This window comes from Haliotis asinina, chromosome 1 (genome assembly GCF_037392515.1).
Source record: "Haliotis asinina isolate JCU_RB_2024 chromosome 1, JCU_Hal_asi_v2, whole genome shotgun sequence".
In the NCBI taxonomy this organism is placed as follows: Eukaryota; Metazoa; Mollusca; class Gastropoda; order Lepetellida; family Haliotidae; genus Haliotis; species Haliotis asinina.
In genome coordinates, this window is record NC_090280.1 from 33,922,438 (window position 1) to 33,936,400 (window position 13,963).

Consider the following 13,963-nt stretch of genomic DNA (forward strand, 5'->3'; position numbering starts at 1 on the left):
GAAGGGTTCTTTGTACACTTTGTGCAGTAAGATTCAACCTGGCTTCACCTGGTAGTATGAGCTCAAATAAATGTCAGTCTATTCTTGCATGGTTCAATTCAAGAGATGTTAACCTACTTGCACCAGGTGCAATCTGAACTAAAAATCTAGTTCAACCAGCCAAATTTCGGTTGCAGTTTACTAAAACATCAGAGGTTTTGGTGCACATACACATGTAGTACCCATGAAACCATAGCAACACAGAGACACAGACGATCCCTGTTTACATGAGCTGTCACTGCCGAGATGTGTCTATGAAGTTTCGGTGCCATAGCTATTCAAAATTTGGAAGAAAAATAAGCTTGCATATTTATGCTTATAAAGTTAGATTTATTCAATATTGTTGATCTATTTCTCAAAAACTGACTTGCACCTTGCAACTCATGACTAAGTTGCACTTTTTAATATGGGTAGCACCAGTGCAAGTAACAAAGCACTAAATTGAGCCCTGTGATAGGCTTTGAACCCTCATAAATAGCAACATGATCAACCTTTCATCTTTTTCATCAAAACAACATCTTGGTTGAACTATGTATCACTCCTCTTTCATTTCTTATCCCAGTGAAGGTTCTTTGGTTGATTACACAAGAAAATGCCATTGAATTGCAATTCATCTGACTAGACAAACAGACTGTCACTTTCTGGGCCATCATGATCAGGAGTTAAACATAGCCACATACTAAACCACCAAAACTAATGAAACCTAATAAAAACATAGCTGAAAGAAATAAAGACATCTGAGGAATCCTATCACAGAATTATTCCCAATTCAGTGGGTAACAATCCACCAGCCATTCACTTAGCTCGACTAACACTTTGTATCTGTAAATGTGTTGAACAACTATTATTAATCACATGGCTGGATTGTTTGCTTGTTTGTCGAACTACAACAATATTCTCACTACTTGACAGTGGTCTGTAAAAAATCCAATCTGGACTAGAAAATCCAGTGAACAAAATCATGACAACTGATCTAGGTGACTGGGATTCAATGACATATCCACCCTGTCTGCAAGCTGACAACTTAACCCTGTTAGTCACCTCCTACTCCTCCTACGAGTTGCTGATGATGTTCTCTTACCAGGATCTTCAAAGGCACAGTAGGTATTGTGATAAAAGGTCTTCAGTTTGATACATTTGGGTTCAGTATAAGATGTATTATAATAACGCAAGAAAGACATGAAATGTATAGATTTTGACAAAATGATTAGATTTCTGGACATTTTAGAAAAGGTTCATAAAAATGCTGGTACAAATATGAAAACACTGGTTTATTTTATTCCATTACTGTATATGGAACCGATGTGCAAATACTGAGGTTCTACTACAACCGTAGTATACCATTTCACCCCTATTAATAAGCCAGTTGGGAATGTCTTACAGTTTTGAGTGTATTAAGGAGGTTGATGGGGATGGCGATGCCATCCTGCTGACAGAGGTAGTAGAGGTAGAAAGGCAGGGAGACCCACAGCCAGCCACAGGGCACCCACACAACTAGACTCTCCTGGAAACATGACGTGAAGTGAGGCCAGCTGCTCTCCACCAACAGTGACTCATTCTGAAAACAGGAAGAAATCAGCGAGTGAGTTTAATATTATATGTGTCAACCAAGTCAGCAAGTCTGACCACTCAATACTTACCCAGATCACAGATCTAGGAAGAATGCGTACATGGATGTATGCGAGTATGTGTGTATGTAGTGTTATGCCGCACTCAGCAATATTCCAGCTATATGACATCAGTTGGTAAATAATCGAGCCTGTGATCAACAACATGATCAACAGTGATCAACAGCATGGGCATCTATCTATGCAACTGCAATATGATGTAATGTTAAACAAGTAAGCAAGCCTGACCACATGATCCCATTTTTTTGACAATCTTGCAACAAAGATGGGTTACTGAAGATCAATACTTAAAGCTGGATCTTACGGGTGTAGAAAAAAATAACATAGTTTTACTTGTGTTGACTACGTTTCACCTTGTTCTATTATCTACAGGCAACGTGCAATGTCATTTTCATTCAGTACCTGCACTGAGTACAGCCTGGATTATAGGTTTGGCTGTACCATCAAACTTTGTGTTGCAGTGTTAAATAATTTCACTGGATATAAACCATAACATATATATTTGTTTAGTAAGTTTCATAACAAGTACACAGTATGTGATACATCAACAGATCCAGATCATATGACGATGAATGATGAATAAAGCTGTTTCAATTTTGCATTTCCTTTGTCTATAAATCTCAATCATATGATTACTGCTACATTACTGATTCATCAGTACACAAATGTTTACGCTGTGACAAGTCATGTGGGGAAATACTTCCAGTCATTTACTTCCCAATTAAAACACACAATGTTGGAGGGCTTGTTGTTACCTGCACTTGGTACAACCTGTTACTAAAGGTAACCTGCACCTGCCAATAATCGACAAACGAGAACAGGCAATAATGGACAGATATCGAGACAATAATGGACAGATGAAAATACAATAATTGACAGATGGAGACAATAATGGACAGATGAAGAAACAATCGACAGATAGAGAGACAATAATCTAAAGATGAAGAAATAATAATTATAATACAGATAGAGACAATAATGGACAGATAAACTACACAGGTGACAATAATGGACAGATGAGGAAACAATAACAGACAGATGAAAATACAATGACAGACAATTGAATTGCCCATGAGATGTATTGACAATGTAGGCATGGAGTCATCCCACAGATGACGTCCTTACCTTGTCAGTTTGCTGAGGGGATTAACCTCTTTGGGTGTGTGGACAAGGCATCTGACTTCAGATCAGAAGGTCCGTTGTTCAAATCCCAGTCAGGGACTCAGAAATTTTGTGATGATAGACACAGCCAAGGGTATAATCAAAATTGCACAAAATTGATGACTACAACACATTGATCACAGCATGTAAAACATGACCCTACATAACTCCATGCTGTTAAAAAAATGGAGTAACCGAGAAACCATAATTCACTAAAGATAATACAATGTCAAAATGGAGTCCTGTACAGGGCATTCTGTGACTGTTAACTGAACTCCACAACTGATAAGGTCCAACCTCTTAGAGATTTATGGAGACTAGACTAAAGCCTGGTGTTTCAACATACAAAAACTATCAATAGTGTCTCAAATAACACAGTCTGCGATCCTTAAATAAACAAAACACTTCTGTATAAATATAAAAGTACTAGTTACCCACACTACACTATCCAAAGATAATCACCTGAAGTCTTGACCTATACAAGATTTACCTACGCATTGTGCTAGTTTGTTCTCTCTTCGTTTTTCAGCCCTCCTACCAACAATGTCTTTTACAAATAAGATTAGAAATCTAACCATGAGTTGCAAATAAAATATACTGAGGGCTTAAAGTGCTAAGCAATTACACATCAGTTATCTTTAATTGGGTAGTCAGAACATCAATATTTTCATGGCTACAATCTACTGGTAGAGTCATCCCTCACTATACCATGAATCCTGAGTTCAGTGGATGAACCTTGCATTACAACTCAACAGAGCATAAAGGCCAAGTAAAATCATATTTTGTTGTTGTACAGCATGCAGATGGAAACTAAAAACATAAAATAAAAAGACTTCATTTTGTCATCTTTCTGGTGTATAGCATAACTGCTATTTCATGTATTGTGCCCTATTTCATACATGTGCAGCACCCATGAAAATAAGAAACATGCTACCAACCATCATCACTTGACATAATAATTCAGTTGTCATTCCTGTCATGCACTGCATTTTTTAAATACAGAAAAAAGGACTGTCATTTTCATTTGTAATTTGAGGTGAGGTAGGGTGAAATGGGATTGAACAATGAATATTACACTCATTAGACAACACACAGCCCAGACAAAAGCTGGTTTTGTAGTGCTGGCTCACTGAGATACAATGCCACAGTTTAAAGCAGGAATACCCTGTTTAAACACATTATATAGACTCTAGGCTGACCAGTCCTTGTTGTACCCATTAATGCCGAGCACCAAGCCTGGACCAAAAAGTACCATGTTTTAAAGTCTTTTGGAAAAAGTGCTAAAACAGGGACAGGGATCGAAATCAATTTAAAGGGGCACTGATGCGGAGCAATTTCCGTGGACTGGTGTAAACTTTTGTTATTGTTTTTTTCCCGTGAGTACCCGGATGATATCCCAGAATTCGTGACTGGTTCGTGACCTCTGCTGCGCAGTCCGTAAGCGCAATTGATAGTTTAATTATAGACAGATCAACTGAGGTGAAGTCATTTTTACTTCATTCCAAATGTATTATGAAAACAAATGAAACACTTTGGAGGTTAATCATCTGCCCGTGGCAGAAATGGTAAAAAACTATTAGGACGGAAAACGTCTCTATATTTTGTCTCATAACCCTAGTTAGTTTATGGTCATACTAGTATGATTCTGAAAATTAATAAAAGAACACACGATCTGCTTATACTCATAGTAAATTTCTAACATAACAGCAACATTTATACATTGTATAGAATGCCAATGTGGATCCTATTTCACACACATACGCGATCTAGTGTGTTTTTTCTGTCATACAGATTCTGCTGAATGCTACAACAAATAAATTAAAACAAAATGAAAAAAAATGAATGTAAAACAGACTAATTTTATAGCAACGATGTCAGGCTACTACCTTGTTCAGGAATGTATCCATCAATATCCACGTAAAAGAAATCATATTCCATTCATCTGCAGCTGGTAAGTAATCCTGCTCTGTGTCGCGTGTCTTACAACTGTCTCATTTGCGAGAAAGTAACACATCGTTTCACGTCTTTCGTTGGTGAAAACCAGATAAACCTCTGATTGGTCTCCCAAGATAGCACACCTGGCAACTAATTGTATGATGTCCACTATTCTAAGTAATTTAGTTAACCAATAATGAGCAATCAATCAATCAACGTAAGGGTGGTTAATTCTTTGAAGGGAGGATGTTGTTTTTGCACTTACACTTTACGACAGGGTGTAGTCATCCACACACACTGCCTTTTGACAAATCCGCTAGAAGATAAAAGTAATTAATCAATCAGTGAGTTATCGGTTAATCCTTTGATCGATGTTTGTTTTTGTAACTTAGTTGATAAGCCCTCTTGCATCACTTACATGCACATATTACATAACATACAATACATTTGCCATTACAGACCTTAATTTATAATGTTGAGTATTTACTCCAGACAGGAGAAATGCCAAATGGGAACCTTTGTTGAGTAACCGAAGTTGTGTTACTACTAATTATACCTGTTATAAATTCATGAATTGACCATCAAGAGAATGATGACAAATAACACGTGTAGGTTTACACCATCAAACGCGAGTTACAGCAAGGAAGATGTAATCTCTGTGTCGCATGCAGCCTGAAAACACTTATGGGCCGAAACTGTTTTGAGGATACCAACGAATTTCGTTACATAAGGAATACACACGGGCATTTGCTGTGTACTTGGGTAAATAGGTGAAATAAGGGTTTTTTACGTAAGAAAATTTTCAGATTTCTCTACCATAGCCAAAGTCATCGTTTTTTGTTTACGAATTCAAATAAATCAACTGTGTGTTTTTATTATCATAAATAATAAACCATTGTAGCTACCATAGCTACCAAAAGTTTCGTAAGATATTTGCTATCACAGCTGAACCAACACTCAGAATTACCTAAATATAAAGCCTTGCAATCTTCCGTACTGAAACAAATGGCTACATGCCTGTAGACATCATATTTTCCATGTAACATGATTAAATATCAGGTTAAAAACACTGAAATAGGATCAAACTGGATCAGTAACTATACCATCCAAGCATCCGAAAAGAACTACACTGCTGGGATATTTGGTTACGATCAGACAAGGAATACCATGGATATTTTTAAAGAAATGGCATATGATGGGCATCCGGCCTCCCGACTGTTTAGGTGAAGAAATTCTGCTAATATGGACAGGAGCCCAGTTCCTTTGTCCGTCATGGTCGAAGGAGCGGGCGCTGACCAATTTGCGGTTTGATTTCGTAATTAGACCGTTGGCGAGAAACATTATTCGCTCCGCATCAGTGCCCCTTTAAAGCAATCTGATGTGAACACATGGGACTATTCAAGAAGTCACCACTAATCTCCTGTGATTTCCTCCTGCCCTTTTGATTGCAAAAACAAAATGTTGGCAATTAACTGTTAAATATGACTTTCAGTTTTACAATAATGCACGTATTGGGTCCAAGATGGTAATCAGATCACATATTGTTAAACAAATAAGAAGAAAGCTTAATAAATAATTCAGGAAAAATGCTGTTTCATGTCCCACCTAATTTTCTTCTATTCTCGTGGGTGGAGCACCTGTGGATCACACATGAGATGGAGTTTGCTGGAGTTTGTTCCTTGCATTAGAGTGATTATATAACAATGTAAAGACACTGTGACATGCAAGCTGCAAAGGTATTCTGTCTCAAAGTCCCAGAACCATGTTATTCAATGTTTGATTATTTGTATCTTACTTTCATACTTTCTTCCTTTGATGATGCACTTAGAAATATTCCAGCTATATCGATTGAATCAGATAATCAAGTGATCAAAAGCATGATAATGCATTAAACCCACCCGCCATATAAAGAAGAGTAAACGAAAATTTCCAGAAATTAAGTTACCAGTGTTTCGACTGGCACTTTCACACCTGAACATCGTGACTGGCTAACATTTCAAAAACCAATCATTTGTAAATTTTTCCGGTCAAGTGATCACACTTTACATTGTGCTTGAAACCTTGGAGACCCTAACAAACAATCAGAAACGTTGAGGGTATCACAATGCATCAATGCTGCTACTTTTAGCCTGTTTTTTTTCCCAAACTGCTATTTTTCTAATTAGACATCCTCCAATGTCATTGCAAAAAAGTCATTTTTTTCTAGGAGAAATAAAATTGGCAGAAGTAATTAGAAAATTGATTCTAAAATTTGCCAGACATGATGACAGACAGCCTTTGAAATTACATGACATTCTAACTATCTACCGATCAACGCCAAGGACATACTGGTTAACAGAAACACGCAATTATCTTGTTTCAATAAAATGTCTACAATGAAAAATAACTTTAACATAGAAGGAACCCAGAACAATTCTTAAACCTAAAGCTAAAGTAATCTGGACTGTCCAGTCATTCCAGACGTGAGCTGGACTCCATAATTTGAATATATTCTTTCAACTCTGAGTGACCTTCAGCTTGTTGACAAGCCATAAGTCAGCAAACCATGTCGATGCATTCAGCTCCACTGGCAGCCAGGGACAAACAGGCATTGTGGGCATACATAGTATATCGGAGCTCCTCACTCAGATACAGTCTGTCAGCTTTGTAATCACAATTTTTGGATGGACGACCAACAGTTCAGCACTTGTTGTTAGTGTTTATTCAAATTAATGAAATCACTGACGCAATTAGTTGAGTAGGTAGGCTGATGGGTAGGTAGATGTGTGTGGGGTATGGGGTGGGGGTGGTTGGGTGGTTGTAGGTAGGTAGGCAGGCAGGCATGCTGTGTCTCTGATAGGCAATATGCATCAATGAATCATCACAGCTGCAGACATAACCAATATACATGTTCACCACTACAAGCAATAGCTGCACTACATTCCACATCATCTGTGAATTATACAGCCCACATTACTCCTCATGTCCATAGTGCAAATAGAGACAACTATCATGGTTACTAAGTATGTCGCCCTGAATAAGAAAATATTACAAGGTCAAACGCACATCTTGAATTACTACCAATACTATACTGCTTCTTTAGATTTCATTTATTTTTCTAAAAATATTAACTTCATTTCTGCGACTTAAAATATCTGTCTTAATGTATGAGGAAAGACTGGTACATTCTGAGTGAGTGAATGACTTAAGTTTAATGCTGGATTTAGCAATATTCCAGCAATATCATGGCAGGGACACCAGAAATGGGCTTCACACATTGTACCATATGGGGAATCAAACCTGGGTCTTCAGCATGACGAGAAGACACTATGACCACTAGGCTACCCATCTGCCCTGGTACGTTCTGAGCCTCACAAGGAAGGAATTGAGTAATAGCGATTGTTTGTTATTTAACATCACACTCAGAAATATTCCAGCTGTGTGACGACAGTCTGCAAATAATCAAGTCTGGACCTGACAATCCAGTGACCAACAGCATGGACATCGATCTGCACAACTGATATATGGTGACGTGTCAACCAGGTCAGCAAGTCTAACCACCAGATCCCGTTAGTTGCCTCTAACAACAATCATGGGCTGCTGGTGACCGGTTCCAAACCAGACTAAGTCCACAAACATACGAAGTAAATTCAAAATTTCCACGTTTTTAATGGTAGTATAAGTGTATTTTTATTGTATGGCTAGATTTCCAAAATTGCTGACGGCTGAGGGGATGATGTAAATCCAGCTAGGGTCCATGCAGGTAGCAAAAGTACTGTAAGTCCCCATGGTCCCTAGTATGGTGATCTACCTTCAGTTGTTGGCAATCTATAGCCCGGTTTTATATTGTATTGTCCTCTATAGATAAATTGTTTTAGGCATAGCTACTAGTTTTACATTCATTTCTGTGATGTTCTAGTTGTTTAACTGTACTTCGTCGACTGATTGTTATAATACTCATATATTCCATTTTAATGTTCCGTTCCCGTCATGATATGGCTGAAATATTGCCGATGTGACATTAAATTTTAACTCACTCACTCACTCACTCCAAACCAGACCTTCACGGGTCTGTGTACAAGTGGCTTCACATGATGTGTGTTCACAACAATTTTACACAATTGCAAAGCTGTGACCAGTCAGTGTGACCTTGTAAAAAATGAAGAACTCAAGGAAGAGTGAGTGAGTGAGTTACGTTTTATGCCGCACTCAGCAATATTCCAGCTATATGGCGGTGGTCTATAAATAATTGAGCCTGGACCAGACAATCCAGTGACCAACAACAGGAGCATCTATCGGCACAATTGGGAACCGATGACATGTGTCAACCAAGTCAGCAAGTCTGACCACCCAATCTCATTAGTCGCCTCTTACGTCAAGCATAGTCGCCTTCTATGGCAAGCATGGGTTGCTGAAGGCTTATTCTACCCCGGGACCTTCACAGGTCAACTCAAGGAAGAACGTCATAATAAAGAAAGTCATTCTCACAGTCCCTAAACCATATTAGTTTTTTCATGATGCATAAGCCCTAAATGAATGAAGTGTAGATTTTCTAACTTAATGGTTATCTCCATGAGTTTAAATGGAACCAAAATTAGTCTACAGGGCGGTGGTGTAGCCTAGCGGCAAAAGCCTTCTTGTCATGTGGAAGACCCAAATTCAATCCCCCACATGTGTACAATGTGTGAAGCCCATTTCTGGTGTCCCCTGCAATGATTTTGCTGGAACATTGCTAAACCCACTATTGTTAGTCAATAAATGAGCAAAAGTATAACGCTTACCTAAAGACTAATTCAAATTGTAAACTAATAATTTAGCCCCGCAAATGATGGCTTGGTGAGATAACAAAAATCTAAGTATTTTTTTAAGCATGACCTAATTCCAATCCAGGGGTGCCTAACACAAACATTTTGTAAGGTGCGCCTTGACAAACAAAAAGGCTAAAATGTAGACCATTAAGAGATAACACAGTTTAACAGTCATAAAAAACTACTTCAGGTTCACATGCAGTTGAGGACAAAGCAGTTTTGTAGTAATGATAGTAATATGTACTCGATAACATGTTGAACCATGACAGTAATTATTCAAAGGTTATCATTAAAACTAGTTAATTATGTTTTTCTTTCAGCTGTCAGTATTTCTGCTCCATTATCTATTCTTGTACATCAATGGGTTGACATTTTAAGTAGATGCTGAATCTGGCAATTGTATCTTGTATCATGTTCTACCAGAAGAGAAGAAAAAACTAACAAGACAGCTGAGGCACTTTCTTTATGCAATTATAATACAAACAGCTGCAACATAATATTTGATTTTGATAATGCTTAACATTTCAATCTGCAATATTCCAGCCATAATGGTGGTGGTCTGTACATCATTGAGCCTGGACCAGACAATCCAGTGACTGACATCATGAGCATTGGACTACTCAATTGGTATACGAGTGGATTTACCCAGTCCGTAAGTCTGACCACCATGTTAGTCACCTCTTATGACAAGCATGGGTTTGGTGAAGACAATTCTAACCTGAGTCTTATCGGGTAATACATGTACAAGCACAACCTGATTTCAATCAATACATAATTATGATGCAGGGACAGAATCTTTTTTTTTCTCGGGCACAGGTAATGCAAGGCTTCAGTCATGAAAAGTAGAGTCTCTTTTCAAGATTTAGACATGAAGCACCACAGCAATTATTTTATTTCAATATACTGTTTCAGAAACATCATGCAAACCTGGGGTTGTTGGGGTAGCCTAGTGGTTAAGGTGTCATCTTGTCATGCCGAAAACCAGGGTTTGATTCCCTACATGGGTACAATGTATGGAGCCTAATGATGGTGTTCCATGGAATGAAATTGCTGGAACATTGTAAACTTGAGAGCAGGATTTAAGCATCATATCTCCTGAATCCTATGTACCAACCCTAAAACTATGTTATCATACACAACAGGATTTCTTGTCATGGCCACAGGTATTCAATTAGACCCCACATATTTAGATGTGAGATAGCGTGACAAAACTGATTTTCAATAATTTGAATTCATCAGATTCATTGAATTACCCACTATATGACTCATGGTGAGCATTATTTGTATAATTTGATCTTAAGTACACCACCAGGAAACAGTGAAAATGTGTCCAATACTAACTCAGATCTGTACATGTATTTCTGTCATTGAAAATAGTTTTAATTTTCTCGGGAAATACAAACTTTATTTATGGCTTTTATTCATGTACTTCTTCTACATGATGCTCAGCGAGCTGTATTGTTAGCATTTCGTTCATAAACATGTCACCGATCACCAGTGATGTGAAATTTGTGGGACTTCTTTGGACACTTTTGCTCAAATTACTTCTCCGATATCTATCAATAATCAAATGATATTTAGTGAATGATTATCAATCTGTATAATTCACATCAATAGCCAGCTACTGTTGGAAATTGGTCCAAATCTCATAATTGATGACTAGTTCAATACAACTGATAAATCATCAAAAATAATTAGTCGGTCTCATTTATCAAACTTTCCTGTAATGCTTGTTAATACATACACAAAAAAAGAAAGAACAAGTATTTCTTTGGTACTTTTTGCAAATTTTCCATTTTTAACGTCTGACTACTGACAACTATGCTACTGTGTCAGGAACATGAATTTCCTGGAATCTTTAAAAAATTCAGTCGTGACTTGGAAAATGTTTGTAGTGCTTATGAAATGTAAATTTGGCAAAGCCAACTTTGTGAAAAGTATTGTTGATGCAACCAAGTTCCAAAATCGTTTGCGTTTTCATTTGTTTTGCTCGTTTAGTCACTATAACCATTCTTCGATTGATTCAATTAATCGGACCACCGCTATATGGCCATATACAAAACACATAAGAAATAGTTCTCCATCAACTGGTATATCATGGATGGTATAGTGAAGCTGTATTTTGACATGGTGACTTAGATTGTGGTGCCCTAACAAGTTGATCGGCAGGTGCTTGCTCCATGCCTGTATTTCTGGGCTGTGATGTTTGATAAGACAATGTGTGATAAGACAAGACAGAAGGTCACTACAACAACTTCACTACATTGTAACGGCAGGAAGGTTAGTCAGACACACTAATCAAGTTGGCCTGAGTGGGGAAGTCTTCAATCACTTCCATCAAAAACTCTCCTTCAGTTTCACGATGTGGGAATCATGCGACAAGCTTCACATATTGTGCCCATAAGGGGAATAGAACCTGTCTTCAGTGTGAAGAATAAATACTAGCCTAAGGTCCAGTTTTTGGGTTGCAACATTGCAAATTGTCAGAATACAAAATGTAACAGAGGTAAAACACTCAGATCTTTTACTCTAAATTATTAAGAATATGTTTCACTTGTCAGGAAGATCAAGAAAATTCCCATTACTTACCATCTTATCACAAAGAACAAGAACATCCCATGGCTTATCAGTTCATCATAAACAACAAGGACATCCTATGGCTTACCAGTTCATCATAAACAACAAGGACATCCTATGGCTTATCAGTTCATCATAAACAACAAGGACATCCCATGGCTTATCAGTTCATCATAAACAACAAGGACATCCTATGGCTTATCAGTTCATCATAAACAACAATGACATCCTATGGCTTTATCAGAACATCATAAACAACAAGGACATCCTATGGCTTATCAGTTCATCATAAACAACAAGGACATCCTATGGCTTATCAGTTCATCATAAACAACAAGGACATCCTATGGCTTTATCAGAACATCATAAACAACAAGGACATCCTATGACTTACCAGTTCATCATAAACAACAAGGACATCCTATGGCTTATCAGTTCATCATAAACAACAAGGACATCCTATGGCTTATCAGTTCATCATAAACAACAATGACATCCTATGGCTTTATCAGAACATCATAAACAACAAGGACATCCTATGGCTTTATCAGAACATCATAAACAACAAGGACATCCTATGGCTTATCAGTTCATCATAAACAACAAGGACATCCTATGGCTTTATCAGAACATCATAAACAACAAGGACATCCTATGGCTTGTGACTAACAACATCCTGTGGTATGTCACTAACAACATCCTGTGGTTTGTCACTAACAACATCAAGTGGCATGTAACAAAAACCATAACCTTAATACGAACAAGAACATTCCATGGTTTATCATTCAGAACAAGAATTTCTCATGGCTTATCACTAAGAGTTGAGCCAAGGTGAGTTTTACATTGTCTTGCCATTATTCCAGCCATATAGTGACATTAGATCCAGTTTGCACTGATTGCCGTTGTAAGTCCATGGTACAAAAAAGTTTTGTTTCAAAAACATAAATTTTCGTTTCACTACCATTTTAAAAGCAGAAAATGTCATAGTACCAAACACAAAAAGCAAGCAATTTGTATTCTCCTTACAAAACTACACTTCATGATATAGGTCAACTTTCCTCAGGTAATTTACGATCAGATGCCTGCTCACAAATAACTGATAGAAAATAGATCTGTCAGATTTCTCGCAACACGATGGGAGTTCCTTGCAGTCGAAAAGTCCACACAGTCAGGTAAAATATGCGTGATGGTGAACACTTCATCACAAGAGAGACACATGGGAGGTCCATCCCCATTGGTTTTAATCAGATAGTCATGAGTAAAACGACTGTGACCAAAACAAAATCATCATAAAACTACTTCATCACATCTTGACTGACAACCCAAGCAGGTATAACCAATTGCTTTATCACTAAGAACAAGAACATCCCATACTTCATCATTCAGAACAAGAACACCCCATGGTTGGTCACTATACCACTTAGAACCACAATGATCAATCAGTTTTTAACCATACACTATCCATCAGTGAAAATGAATTCATGAAACTTATGAGACGTTCCCTTCTTCCCCTCAGTAAATATAGTCTCAAATGAACCAGGTTAAGTTCACAACACTTGTCAGCATACATTTGTCAGGCTATGTTAATGGTGAAAAGGTACCACACAGTGTTTTACATACATAGGAGCCAGTCAGTACATTTCTGAAATTGTTTCTGGCTCAATCACTTTCATGTTCACATTTCCTTGAGTAAATAGTTAATTTGTATGTAGGATTGTCGTGACAGTTTAGTCACCTTTAAAATGAACAAATGCATGTGACATATATGCATGTTTTGTGTCTAGAGTTGGGAACCAGTTGAAATCTGAAACTGATGATTGATTCATTCCTAATACC

At 37.6% G+C, this 13,963-nt stretch overlaps 1 protein-coding gene across 1 annotated transcript in view; it reads right to left on the reverse strand.

Annotated features, from left to right (window-relative positions):
* LOC137290562 (multidrug resistance-associated protein 1-like) overlaps positions 1–13,963 on the reverse strand; it is a 47,126-nt gene that overhangs the window by 29,476 nt on the left and 3,687 nt on the right. The window contains exon 2 of the mRNA XM_067821601.1: positions 1,421–1,597. Coding sequence (XP_067677702.1) covers positions 1,421–1,597 — 177 coding nt within the window. The remainder of the gene's footprint in view (positions 1–1,420; positions 1,598–13,963) is intronic.